This window comes from Manis pentadactyla, chromosome 16 (genome assembly GCF_030020395.1).
Source record: "Manis pentadactyla isolate mManPen7 chromosome 16, mManPen7.hap1, whole genome shotgun sequence".
Classification (NCBI taxonomy): Eukaryota; Metazoa; Chordata; class Mammalia; order Pholidota; family Manidae; genus Manis; species Manis pentadactyla.
In genome coordinates this window covers 18,520,803-18,536,048 of record NC_080034.1, presented here as the reverse complement: position 1 = coordinate 18,536,048, position 15,246 = coordinate 18,520,803, and the positions used below count along the sequence as shown (strand labels likewise).

Genomic DNA, 15,246 nt, shown 5'->3' with positions numbered 1-15,246 from the left:
ACAAAACTGGAAATCCCAGCGGATTCAGTCCCAAAGGCTGACGCTGGGGCTGGTGGAGTCCAAATCAGTGCATTTGAGCCTCCAGCCCTGCTTCAGGAAGGAAGCGTCATTTTATTTTTACTCAGAGGTAAATGTAGATTTCTGTGGGTCTGAAGTGGTTGTGATTTGGGAGGGAGTCTCTAAGAAAAACAACACAAAAATATGTAACTTTTATAACTTTCACTAAAACATATAACCAAGTGAGTATATTGCTAGGGCCCCTCCCAGGGCCTTGAGAGGGGTCTTTACAAATATTTTATAGTCATTGTCCTGTTTGTATCATATATTGAAGTTTTAAACAAAGTTATTTCCAGGGTAAAAAAAGTCCCATGGATGAAAAAATAAAAGTTTGTAAAATACCAGCCTTGGTGAAATTCCCTACCTTGCTCCTACCAATGACGTCAAGATAGTTAAGGATCTTCCTGAAACATACCCATGCTGTAGAGTATTCCTTTTCTTTACCACCCCAGAAAAACTATCAAAAAAGAGGTGGAATCAGTTTAGTATGTCTCATTCTTAGCATATCCATAATATTTCTGAGTATATCTATTTTATAAATTCTCTGCTTTAAACACCATTTTAAATTTGCCAGGAAACTAGTGGACCTATAATCCTCATTTTTCCCTGTTCACTAATAAAGTTTGGTGAACTATTTTAAAAAATATTTTTGAAAGATTATTTGTTTTTGTTTGCCCCCCCACACACCCAGCAAAACCATCACCCAGGAAAACATTCATATATCTTCAAAATATGCAGGAAATGTCAGAAGGTATTTGCCTACAGTCTCCACTGGCCAGAGGAGACATAACTGATGGTATTACTCTCTGTACGCAGGAGGGCAGCAGGGAAGATGGATACAGAACTTGCAGTTTCTTCAACACATGCCATCAATTACTATAAAAATGTAAATAATGTGGTTTCAGATGCTATAATTCAAAACTCAATTTGAGCAGTAACTCCTTTTAAAGGTAATACGTTCATAAATTCAGTAATGAGAAAAAAAATAAGACTAGAGCACTTCCTGACAACCCTGGGTAAAAACGCTCTACCCAGCTATGAATAGCATTGTAGCCTGGGTACTATAACCCTGCCTCATTCACAGACTCTTTGCACAAACCCCATATATCTTAGCCTCAGTAGCACAGAGGAAATCTTGCTCTGCTTGAAGAAGTAAGACAGTTTTAATAAATCACAGTGTTATAATAATAAACACAGGAAATCTCTGGAAAATTGAACATCCAGTTTCTTTTTTTTTCCTACCCAATACCCTGTCTTGGCGGCCACTGCTAAAATGATCTGACACCATATTCACAAAACTTCTTAAGTCCAGAAGCCTTAAAACTAATTTGGTCTGGTGTATAATTTCCTGTACTTTCTTGTTCAACATTACCTTTGTGTTCTAAGGACTTGTGTACTGCCTTCTATTGGATGGAACACACATGCTTTTCAAGAGTGACCGAAGGAAGCAGAATATGACCCTTATTCTTACTGTGAATGCAGGCAGGACATTTTAATCACAATCCATTAATGTCTACAAATGTTCATTTTGAAATTATAAACCCACTCTACCCAATGGTTTTGGGGGTTATAAAATGGGAGACCAATATTCCAGGCAGAACCAAAGTCATTTTATTCAATAACGTTTCCCAGTTTCCTAAGATAAACATAAAAAATATTCATTAGCTGCTCTTGTTTCCGGTCCGTGCCTTTTGCGACCACCCTCCTGGTCTTCCCATGTCAAAGCAAGCATGTTCCCAACATCACTCTGAAGTAGGGGCAAGAAGTCTCAAATCTCCCAGTATAATTTTCTTTCCATTCAACTGCGTTGCCTCTCATACATCATGCCTTTGTGTTTGATAATAACACTGTCACAGTTATTTCCCATGCATGGAAGCGGGAGTGATTTTTAAAATGTTGTCTCTAATTGTGCTCATTCTATAATGACTGTGAATAGAGCTCCCCTCCTATACTTACACTTTTATTAGCCGCCTCGGTCCACAGCAGAAAGCTGCATGGATGGGAAGAGAGGGTAAGCCTGAGTTGTTTGAGGAAAATTATCTCACTGGCAATAAGAAATGGCTGTAACCAAAAAGGTCTTATTACCTTGTCAAGTAATACCATTGCTGACATAATCAAATTACAGTAGTTAGACCATCACATGGATCTGGAGAGCTCAGCTTTGGTAAACAGTACAGAAGGTAAAACTTTATAAAAGGTTTGCCAGAGTGACGAATGACAAACTGCATAACATAGAATGGTGACTAGTTTCTACTTCATTATAACTAACTTACAGACAGTCACTTGATTTTAAAGTCCCTTTGTATGACCTTTAATTTGTTAGGGATTTCATTTCCATTACCCATTTTAACTTGACAATGGTCTTTTTATATAGATATTATGTTTATTGTTAGCAAGTATGTGTTATTCAATTTTTTAGTCCAACAATGAACTTGATAAAATTTTTAATAGAGGTAAAATAAAACCAGTGAGTGTGTGAATGACTAAATGGAAAGGATCCAAGGCATAGAGAGAGAAAATACTTTACTAAATCATGTGATAAATGAGTAAGAGTTAAGCCCCAGGTTTTCTATTGTTCCATCAGAAAATGTGTACATTGTTATATATAAACAATAGGTATAATAATGTCACTAAAAGCTCAGGGAAGCTGCAACATGGAAGATTTGGGGAGAAGTAAGTATTTTGGGGTTACTAAGACATTTCTTACTGCATACTATAAGCTGAATTGAATACAAAATTCATCAGTGTTAACAAGAGTAGCAGTATGATTTATTAATGGATCCTACATGACAGCCAACAAGAAGGTCTAGAGTAAACTGTTCGTGCTCTACAGTTATTAGAATCTGCTGCAACATGCTGATGTTTCAAGGAGTGCTTACTTATGTAGTTTAAAAGGCAATCATAAATGTGAATACCTAGAACAATTAAAACTATAAACTATGAACCTCTACAACTACCAATTTGAAGTTGTCCAAGATATTTATAAGATGAACAGCATTCTTCAGTCGATTTGATATATGATAAACAGTGAACAAATGTCTAAAGTTATAGTAATTACAGTCTACTCTTCTAAAAAGATTATGATTTATATCAGCCTTTCGGTTTATCAATTGAGAATTCAAGATAAATGAATTTGGGTAATGTTTTTAAAGTATAATAAAATGTTTTATATAACATGCTTTCTACTTGAAGGAATATGCTAAGTGAAAAAATATAAATTTATAGTCCTTTTATTTTATCAAATATAGAAGTGATATGTCAACATACATGTGTCTCAGTGTGTAAGTTTTGAAATATAAAACTTACCATTTGTTTAATGTGACTTTTGTAATGTAATGTTATTTTTAGTATTCAGACTTATCTAATTCTCCATGTTTACTACATATTATACCTAGAGAATGTTCCAAAAATTTAAGCAGGCAATTTGAGATCTCTTTGTGTGTGTCTAAAAATTAGGAAAAAATTAACTAGACACCAAATTCTTTATAAACACACTAACAAAAATATGTTTCAAAAACTTATAATCTATTTAAAAATAACAGAAATGGTATGCTCATTTTCAGTGCTCAGTGTACAAGGATCATCAACTCTTTAACACAAGCGCTAACTTGAACATATTTAAAACTGGTGAGCAAACCAGTTCATGGTTAGTGTCTTAACAGTATAAACTTTTCACTAACGGCTGCGATTCGCCAGGTAAGAGAGTCCTAACTGGAAGTACTCTAGCTCCTTCTAGGCTAGTGCACAGTTCTCTGCTTCTCTTGGAGTGGATTGCATTTAAGTGGCTTAGTCCAGAGTCATATCAACGGAATGAGTTTACCCTAAACTAAGATTGACGATGTTTATCAACAAACTAATTAGAGTAATGCATAAAGACCATTAAAAAGTTTGACTCAAGTTTTTCTGTGCCAAACTGTACTTCTCTTCAGCTTTCATGCAATTACATTGCTGTATAGACCTTTAAAACACTTAGTTCTACAAAACCAAATTTATAATAACTTTAATGAGATAGAAAAATGGAATTTTAATATGGATAAAGTGGCTTCAAAAGTTTCTTTCATGAGAAAACAAAGAAAACTTGACAAATATGACATACTCATAATAATTGAGTAGAAGGTGAGGTAAAGTGTTTTAACATTTTGTTATGGTTCTTTTTATAAATCTAAGGACAAAAATTTGTTAGTCAAAATGTAATTGATCAAATTAAGTAATTAGAAAAGCAGTACATGCTGAGCATAATAAATTTTTTGTTATAATCATAGTTTTTGGCCTCATGGGGGGAAAGAAAAATCCAAAAAAACTATTGAAGTATACTTTCAGCAAGAAAAAGTAAGAAAATCTAACCAGTGGAATTGCTGACATTATTGCTCATAATTATAAGCTTTGCTTTTGCTTTGGATAGAGTAGTGAAACTACATCTTAGTTGGAGAATGCTAAGTAATATGTACCATGTTAGCAACTCATATTTTTTCTACTTTTACTTAAAAGTATAATAACTTTTACAAGTGCAAAAAGAAAAAAGTAGTGCCCACTATTCCAACCAAAAAAATCATTTTCATATTTTCATGTTCAGACAAAACTTCTCTCAGAAATGTGAACATGCTTTAGAAAGCTTGCTTGCTCTATATGATAACAGTAGCAAAGATTTAACTGTACAAGTGGAACGACTTTTAAAAACAGTATTTCAGGTTAATCACTGCTTAAAAACACAGAAAGTGATTATGCAAAGCTCCACAATTTGGTCAGAGCAATGCAGGAATTTAATCACCACTATCTGTAAAGCTATAGTGAGTAATCCCACTATTATATAACAGCAATTGTATAGCATATAAATTAAATTCAACACCATATTGTAGAGAGCCTAGTATAGTATTCAGAATGCAGGTGACTATTCTCATTTAAAAGGAGAAAACTTTGGTCATATATCTAGAAAAACATTTTAATACAGCAACTTACAATTATGCAGGGTGTTTGGGGCTGACAAAAAGCAACAAAAATTCAGTTGCTACTTTTCATTCCTGGAGTATACTGACATTTGCTCAGGAAAAAAAAAAAAAGGGTCTCCTGCTCCTTATTCTTTCAAAAGTAGGCATTATCTAAATAATGGTACACATTGAGCCAAATCATGTATACATGCCAGTCATGCCCAAGAGGCTACAACAGACTTTCTAAAAAGGTGTCAGTCTAGAAGATGGGACTCAGTTGAGCAGGTGTACAGATGGAAGGCACAGTTTAGGCGCACAGAGAAGTAACACATTCTGCCATAATGGTGGTGACTCCTGCAGCTGGGGGTGCTCACTGTTTTTAGACAAATGGCAGGGCTTTGAGGGAGGGAAAGTGTGCGCTCTAACTTTTACCTGTTGCTTTCCGGGTCTTTCTTCCCCCTTGGTTCCCTCTTCTAGCAAGGAGCTTCTCTCCTCCTGTGACCTCCTGACTTGGGCTACAAGTTTAGAAATCGGTATACAGGGCTTCACTCCAGGGTGGAAGAGGTTACAAGGCAAAAGCCCATGGCTCTGTTGCACCAACTGTTACCTCATTTCTGCCTGAACCAGAAGTGAGGATGAGAAAGGTGCAGAGGGGCTGTGGTGGCAGCTTTCTCCCCTCATCTCTTCAGCTGTCCAGGCGACACACTTCTCCCTCGATTACCAACATGAATCCCGCTTGTGCAGTAATTAAACAGATCCACAGCTCGTACAGAAATAGCACAGGGAAGGCCTAAAGGTCCCAAGTGGGACAGCAAGTGGGTCAGTTCGTCACAGCGTGTGGCAGAAGAGAGTGTTCTAAGCCAAGATCTGAGCATTCTAAGTCAGCCTCCTGAGGAAAGAGTTTGGGTTCAATCTTGCTTCCTTTTCAGCAACCGCCCCCATCCCAACAAACTAACAGGGTAAAGAGCTCCCATAATGCCATGAAACAGGAACCGGGGTGGTCTGGGTAAAACTTCAGGATCCTCTAGGGAGATGGCAGAGGCAAGCTCCTCTGGGGTACAATGCTTGAGACTTGCGCTGTGACACTTCTAAGATAATGAAATTTCCCTGCCAGTTAACTGCGGCCGCAAAGTAATTTGGGGGCTGTGGGTGTGCGTTCACGAACACACTCTCACTCTCTCCCCCACACACACACACGCACTACCACACCTCCACTAAATTGCCCCCACCCTTGCCTCTTCCCCACACGCCCATCCCCCCTCAGAAAAGAGTCCAGCCAGGAAGAGAAGAACAGACTGAGAACCAGACGCTACAGCTTCCTGCATCTCATCAGTGTAAATCTAAGTCTTAAACTTCAATCCAGTAAATGCTTTCATGACCAATAAAGAATTAATTGTACCACACACTAGTAAGAGGGCAGGGAAATGTTTACTCATTCCTTCTCGCTGACAGTGTGCTTAGGCCATATGTTTAAGTGGTAGATTGATCTGTAAATAGTTGTTACCGTCTTTTATGTATATTTCTTTCTACTTTTATAGAGAAAATCTCTTTCTAGCCCTTGCTGACTGATCAAGACTTGTGACCCATCCATTCCAACAGTTAAAAATCAGTTTAAAAGAGCAAATATTTATAACTGAGACTTTGCATGATAAATGCATACAGTATTGTGTACGTTTAACATTGTCTTATTTTTAAATAAGTGATATTCACTTCAATCACTCACATGAATGACAATGTTTACACCAAATGGCTAAACTGAAGATGAATATAAAACTCTAGTTCACTTTTAAAAATTACTGTATTTATAACTATTTAAATAGTTCACGACTAAAAGCCACATTCCAAAGTTGCAGTAAACTGTTTGGACAAACATGTTTTTTTTTCCTGCTGTTATTGTTGTTCGTTCCATTGAAGGGAGGGGCTGTCTGGACTCATTTCAAATGCTGTTATGTTAAATGTCACTCTAAGGAACCCTTTTTCCAGACAGGTTGTAAAGAATGTGTATTTTTTTAAAATGGAAGGCATTTTATCATCTCTGGCCATTTAGATTATAGGTGTGGGGATCCTGTTTTATACGGCACCCTGCTACTGTGGAACTGTTCTTTTAGCTTCCTTAGAAAGCTGCTGCCAAACAAAACAGTGGGAGGGAAACTGTAAAAATGCTTTAAAATGCTAAAAAAAGAAATAAGTGAGCAAGCAGCAATCTAAACATAAACTAGGGACTATTCCCATGACCTATGTTTAAAGGAAAGAAATAGAAGAAGACGCAGAGAATTTAACAGAATACCAGTTTGGAGCCACATTCATTGACTTTAGGAAAAGCAGAAATTACTTCAGACAATTACATGTAAGCTGTTGTACTAAAATCGTTCTGTCACAAATCTCATAAATTATTTTAAGGTTCGTCTGATGTCACGTTTTCTTCAAAATGAGAGATTTCAAAAGAGAGATTATCATAATAAATTAGTTCTGCTGATTTAAGGCCTTTTTTTTGTTAGCATAAAAACAACAAAATCAGCGGAATTACATGAGACAACCTCCAACTACAATCAAAAATGCTCTCTACCCAGGCAACCTCGGGGAAATCCAAAACACAAACACAACTATGGAAAATCAAACTGCAAAAATAGTATTTCTCAATATTGCCCTTTAAAAAGTGAGTAGTAAGTGACTACTGTAACTTTGGAAGACAAATCTGATGATGTCTTTGCTTCAGGCACACTGATCTTGCACAGATACATGATTTATTGAAAACACTTTGTGGTTGCAGTGGGCGGGCAGAGGGTTGTCTGGAATGCACGTAACCAGGTGAGTATTAAAAGTGAAACATGTAACATATTTCTTAGTATATGCAGATGAGTATCTTTTATTGTTCAGACTGGGCCTGATCTAGTATTTAAATGAAACACTTACTTTAATCTTTGTGAAAAAGGCTGTTTATCAAAGAGAAAGCAGTTAACCTGTGTAGAAACCAGAGTAAGCCAGTCAGTCCATCCATCAGTCGGGCATTCACTTACACCCTCCTCAGCACTGGTCATGAGCCAGATGCTCTGGACTCTGGGCATTTACACACAGGGAACCGCTCATGGGCCGCACTGCCCTAGACCCTCCCATGCTACAGGCAGTGCTGCTGGGATTTCCAAGGTTCAAAGAGGCTAAGTCCCTTACTCAAAAGCTCTAGGCAGAATGAGAACAGGAACACGGTACCAGGGATAGGCCAACCTCACCACTGCTGACCACAAGAGCTGTTTGGGGGATTCTGTCAGCTATTCAATAATATTTTGAGCCTAGGAAGTGACCATTAAATCTCTATACGTTAAGTCCTGAATTCACCTCAGGATCAGGCCCAGAATAAATCTTACTATTTTATGGTCTCATCACATGTATCTATTTAATATAAGGCCAGAAGGCATTTTCCTACTACTGCCCACAGAAGGACAGCCTTCCCTTTTGTTTTATCCATCTTTTCTCTTAACCAGTTGTGCAAGAAGTGTGGCCCTCTAGAAAGAGTTCCAGCTTCATCCTTGTAAATGTTACAGGATGTGCCCTACATCAGTCTGAAGAATAATCTATCCAAAAGTTTCCCATATTGCGTAGTAACAGAATGTGACCTTGAGCATCACTGTAGTAAAGAAGAATATTTTGTAGGCAGCTTTACACAACCACTGGGAAATAACGGTATCTTGAAGAAAACTAGTAAAATATCTGAAATATAACTTTGGTTGGTTATCAATTAATATTACCAAGACCTGTCCTCTTTGCAACCTTTACTCTAAAGTTATATTATCCAGTTTCTCTCCAACAATAATCAAATACGTGAAAAAAGCACTAACTGAATCAAACACAGAGGCAATTTCATGAAGATTGAAAGATGATAAAAAGGTCTCATGTTCCCTTAAAATGAATGACAGCTAGTAAAATAATAATGGCTAGAATTTCACAAAATGATAATGTCAAGGAAATATGTCTAGTCTCATCAAGCTTTTTACTTCTCCTTAAGGAAAATATCTGTGTCCTTCATTACACAGAACCAAACACATCAATAAAACAAGAGTCACATGTCCATACCAAAGAATTCAAAGTAATGTGTTGCTGATTGATTTATTATTCTCTTAACAAATATTTATTGAGCACATGCTTACTAGGTACCAGCACTGGGGATACAATATAAACAAAAGACAGTCACTACCCTCCATAATTCTCACAGTCTAGGAAGCAATAGTTAGAAAATAATTACAAGAATATGTGTGATTTTAAACAGTGACACATGGGATGAAGAAAAGTTAGTTTGTTTTGATGATAAATATAAGTAACCCTGATATTTGAAAACTGAGTCTATGAAAAGAGACATATTACTAATATTATTAATCTCATTGTGGCTTCTGCTGCTTCCAATGCCTTGCAGTTAAAAAGGCTGCAGTGCGTTAAGCCGTTTAACATCATCCTGTTATAACTGCAGAGCGATGCAGTCACTGACATGTACATGAGCAAGTACAGACACTGTGCTATGTAGATACAGAGGCAGGACCTGTAAACAAGGAACAAGAAATAGTTTGGTTTGATGGGAGTTTTGACAAAATTAAGTTGGAAATCAGAGTTAAGGCTGAAAAGGAAAGAGGGGCCAGGTATAGAGGGCCTTGAATATTAGGTCAAACTTTGTAGAATTTTTCAATGGAGAGATGGGAACCTTTGAAGAACTTGGAATTTCAATTTGAGGAGGCTGATATTTCTGGGATATTATTTTAGGAATAATGGGAAAAAAAATCTAAGGAAGAGAGAAAGTGCTTACTTATATACTTTGAGGTAGTATGATGATAATTAGTCAAAAAGGTTGTGGATACTCAACCATCAATGGGACTGAAAAGAAGAGACAAGTACAGGCTACATTAAGGAAGAAGGATTTCGAGTCAGTAACTGACTAGCTATAGAAGACAGACCTTTACAGATAGGGCTCCGTGATTCCAAAGGCAACCGCTGAGCTACTGGCAAAGAGGAGGATGGAAAAGAACGAGTTTGGTTTTGAATCCACTGAGCTGGAGGTGCTGCTGGCACACCTAACTCAGGAGAGAGAGTGGGACCGGAAGTACAGATGCATCGTTGCCTTCGGAGTGATTGTCGATTCTGGAAGGATAAGCAAAGAAGAGAGCACAGGCAGAGAAAATTACTGACAGCAGAACCTGAGGGTAAGCTGAGACTTACTGGTGGTGAAATGACCTCAGGGATGACAGAAAAAGAGCTACGGGGGAAACAACTGAAGAAGGATTGTGGAGAATATCGGAACCCAAAGGAATGAGATGAGAACGGAATCAGCGAAGCTAAGTGCTGGGGAGAGACTGGGGGATCGGAGCAATGACAAGGGCCCTGGGCTGGGAGGGGAGGGCGTGTACTGCTCACTAACTGGGGATCACGTTGCAAAGACCAGGGCCCAGTCTCAGAAGTGACGACTGCTGCCACGTGTCTGCGAGCTCAGGGTAAGACCCTGTCCTCTTTCAAGAGACGATTCCAGATACTCTCCTTGCCTTATCTTTGATGAGGAACATATATATATATACATACACACACACATATATATATATAGAGAGAGAGAGAGAGAGAGATGTAGATGTAGGTGTATCTACATATATCTATCTCTATATATACACATATATATTAATACACATTAATATAAATAATACACATATATAATAATAATATATAATATATATACACATATAATTAATATATAACATATGTAGAGAGAGAGAGAGAGAGAGATGTAGATGTAGGTGTATCTACATATATCTATCTCTATATATACACATATATATTAATACACATTAATATAAATAATACACATATATAATAATAATATATAATATATATATACACATATAATTAATATATAATATATGTATATATATATAGAGAGAGAGAGAGATGTAGATGTAGGTGTATCTACATATATCTATCTCTATATATACACATATATATTAATACACATTAATATAAATGATACACATATATAATAACAATATATAATATATATATACACATATAATTAATATATAATATATGTATATATATATAGAGAGAGAGATGTAGATGTAGGTATATCTACATATATCTATCTCTATATATACACATATATTTGACCCTCTAGCAAATACAAATACTAAAAAATGTGAACAGTGCACATCTACATGTCTCACTATTTAACACAGGATTCATGAGGAAGGTATCAGGCCACTCATCACCACATCCTCCTAACACCTGGAGACATTAAAATCATTCATGACCTCAGTGTACCACAGTAAATGGAGGGCAGGCCCCTAAGTTGCTACTGCAGAGCCTTATCCTCTACTCATTATATTGGACCATATACTTACGTAGTTTTAGGATGGAATCCCAAAATAACTTTTTAGGATTTCGTTGACCTAAGTAAGATATTTCATCAAATGGGTTTGTCTTCAATCATATCTCAGTGTGTGGGCTAACATTTTGTAAGAACATAGCAAATAAATAATTATATCAGATTAGTATCATAATGCATATCACACAGTTTACTAAGTCTTAGCATAGTTGAACTGAGGATCTGGTTAAGGAATTAAAGACTTACATACCTGTGGTACCCATCTGGAAGACACGAAGCTGGTCACTTCTATTACAGACAAGCCAGTTTGGGAAAGTTGATTGATAAATTCAATTTTTATTTCTGTAGGAACTATAACCTATGAAAGCAATAAAAATTATTTTATAAGTAATTTGTATAGGGTCTACTCAAGTACAAATAGAACACTACTTACTAACTGAAAGAAAATCCTGTTTAAGATTTATAAAGTTAAGTAGTAATTGAGAACAAACATAACCATGTAATATATGAAATACATGTAAGTCTTTAGAACCTTAATATTAATATTTAGATTTAACATATGAAATAAATAGTAAACACTAACACCAAACTACCTTTTCATTCTGCAATCCATCCCTTGGTCCAACTTCTACTATTTTAACATAATCGGGGAGGCCAGATAACTGGGATGATTCCTGAAACAAGAAAAGAGGTATTAGACCATCACAGTTTCTTATTTTAAAAGTTAAACAATCACACTTTGTTAAATTAAGTTCTCACACCAGAAAGTTAAAATGGTAACAATGATATGATCCAGATTACCAAGTTTATATGATTGGCAAATGAGGTCATCTTAGAAAAATAACTCAAGTGTTATTCAACCTACCTATGATAAAAATTCACAAGATTAATTTCTAAGATATAAACAGGGAAAAGTGACTTATTCAGTATCTAAAGAGCAAATCTGTTGAATAATTCTACAAGTGATGATAAATTTACCATTGGTAGAGTTCATTTAAAATTAGGTCTTAGGCTGTTGAGAATTAGGCTTGGGGTTGATTAATGATTGTGCATTGAGTCCCCTATACAGAATTTTATTGTTGTTAACAACCATTTGATCAATAAATGTAAGATATGCCCTCTCAAAAAAAAAAAACAAGCAAACAAGGATTTAAATATAAAAAAAAAATTAGGTCTTAGGATTAACAGACTTCTACCAAGCATAGGCATACAGAAGCCACACTCCATACCCTGAATTGAGGAGTAGGGCTGTGGCTTTCTGGCTGTGCCCAGAAAACTAAGGCTAGACAAGGCATGCTGTTTCTTTCTTTTCTGCATTACACAGCAGAACCAACACCTAAACACAGCTTCCTCAAGGACAGACCAATTCATATCATCTTACTCTGTCCTAACAATAACTGGCATACACTGGTGAAGTGGCTCTTTTGGATAGAGGACCTCATTTTTTCTAAGACACAGAAAAATGCTCACTGGCCCTTTTAGGTTCATAGCTATTATTTGTTTTAGTAGGATCCTTTGCTAACTCAGGGAAAGAACTCAGATGGTTCCTGTTACAATGTTTACATACCACCCTCCACAATTTCCATGAGTTTGGGTCAATCAATAAGCTAAATTAACTGAGAAGGAAAAGAGTTCTCATTTCTGCATCTTCCGAGCAGGTTGTGATACATGTGGTTGGGAGGGCGGAGGGTAGAGAGAAGCAGAGGGTTCCTTAGCTTTAGGCTCAGTTGTGGGTGGCAATCATGAAATCGTGCCTCATTTACACAGTGGCCATAATCGCAACAAGGCAATAAAGGAGAGGGATGGCGTGGGAAGGTGGAGTAGGATTATTACCTCCAGTCCTAATACTGCAGAAATGATAAAACAAGAACTAAACTAGGTAATCTTATGCCTTGTAGTCCCTTAACACTGATCGTTTCATGAAAATACATTTTCAACAGCAATTAGCATGCAGCATACAGGGATGAAGACTACTTTTCTATTAAACAGTAATGTTGAACCAAAAATAAAAAAAGGAACACAGTGTTTTTTAAGGTGACAACATTATGCTGAGTACAGTTAAGTGCCTGGGGCCCTCCTCTGCATCCCTGTTAGAACAATCTCAAGAAGTAAAGCATAAACTCCCACCGTTTGTAGCCATTTCAAAGCAGAAATGTGCTCACCTGATGTTAATTTTAGATTTCTTCTCGACTCTAACACCACTATTTTTGTCTTTCTAGGCATAGGCACATATTCCTTCTACCTGAATATCTGAGAAATCAGAAGGAAGTTGAAGTATGTTCACTAAGTTCAAAGAGTAATATGTTCCCCCTTTCCAACAGCAAATAAATAAAAACAAAATAAAGATAATACATACTTTCTGACAATGTGTGGTGTGAAAGCCCTCTCCTCTGGTGATCTTTAGTCTCTTTCTGGGCAATACTATCTCTGTATTCACTTTTTCTAAGGAGCTGCAGCTAAATTTCTGGGCAAATTCACTGAAATGTTGAAATGCACCTCAAATTCAATGATTCGACACTGACCTCATTAATCCCCCACCTCACACCTCTCCTCAGATGCTTCCCCCACAGGCTCTTCTTTACTTTCTCTTACCACTCATATCTAGTTGGTCCATTTACTACTAGTACTACTTTGTCATATATCCAACACCCAGAACAAGACATGACACAGACTGTGCTCAATAATTAACTGTTGATTGCATGAGTGAATCTCTTCTGTCACTGCCTTCATTAAAATTCGCCATTTTTTCTTACCAACTCTGTTGTATAGCTTCCTAAGTATTCTCTCTAATCTTGTTTTTACATGATTAAAATCCTTCAGCATCTACCAGTCACCTTAGAGATCTGTCAGCCTAAGGTAAAAGACCATGACTAGCCTCTCACCTACCACGTTCCACCTCAGGCATCCTATCATTTCAGCCAGGCTGAATCACGTCTTCCTCACTTTCATGTCTGTACTATTGGTGGGAACTTTCTACCAAATCTATTTCTCGTCTTCATGGACACAGGACTGGACCGCATTTCTCCCATAACAAGACTTGTTTCAACAAGCTCCAGTCAATGGGACATAAAGGTGAATGATTGATATGCACCACTCTTTGGCTTGGCCCAGGAAAATACCCCATGCGTATTCTTGCAGGCTTCTTCCCCTTCAGCCAGCATGATGCAAATGAGCATGGCAAACTTGGAAGCTAATAAAGGCAAAAAAAAAAAATGTTCTGAAGGAGTCTACATCCCTGAATCACTGCGTGAATAAGAATTCCATCCCAGTAACAAGCAATCATTTTGTACTTTACATGGACAAAAATAAATGTCAACTCTTTTAGACCACTGAAGTTAGACATGTATCTTTTAAAGCTTCTCTGCTGTGAAGAATGGTGACAGGTCTGTATTTTAGCCTACTTGTAGGTTAACAAGTGAGCCTGCCACAGACCAGGTGAAAGGCCAAGACTCCTGGGTCAGAGAATGAAAACAGCTTCTTAATCACAGCAATAGCAGTAGCTAGAGCACCAGGATTTGTGCTGCTTCCCCAAGCCCCAACTCCTACAGGGAGAAGCAAAGAGAACCATGCAATGCTTGCACAGGCAATGGGTTGCTTACAGAAAAACAGCCCCAAAAATAAAGAACCTGAACCTGTGGGAATAGGCAGTAAGTATATCTTCCCTTGGCACCAGAGGTAGATGTTATGTATATTATGCTTGACTATGAGCATGCGTGCCTTTTGCTTTGGAGGAAGACACTATCTCTATCATCCAAAGCTTTGCACACTTAGCCTTTACTCCAGAAGGAAGCACTATTTCTATCATCCAAAGCTGTTCTCCATACAAAAATTCATGAAAATATAGTCTGGAACAAAGGCAACTGTGACTCTGCTTGCCAGACTCAGAAATTCAAGATACCCATGGAGAATTATTTC

At 37.1% G+C, this 15,246-nt stretch overlaps 1 protein-coding gene across 3 annotated transcripts in view; it reads right to left on the bottom strand.

The window, feature by feature from the left end:
• Positions 1-15,246, bottom strand: part of HMGCLL1 (3-hydroxymethyl-3-methylglutaryl-CoA lyase like 1) — a 183,117-nt gene that overhangs the window by 127,878 nt on the left and 39,993 nt on the right. For all 3 annotated transcript variants that reach the window (XM_036916326.2, XM_036916322.2, XM_036916327.2), the window contains exons 2-3: positions 11,925-12,005; positions 11,582-11,689 (exon numbers count right to left, since the gene is read on the bottom strand). In XM_036916326.2, coding sequence (XP_036772221.1) covers positions 11,582-11,689; positions 11,925-12,005 — 189 coding nt within the window. The remainder of the gene's footprint in view (positions 1-11,581; positions 11,690-11,924; positions 12,006-15,246) is intronic.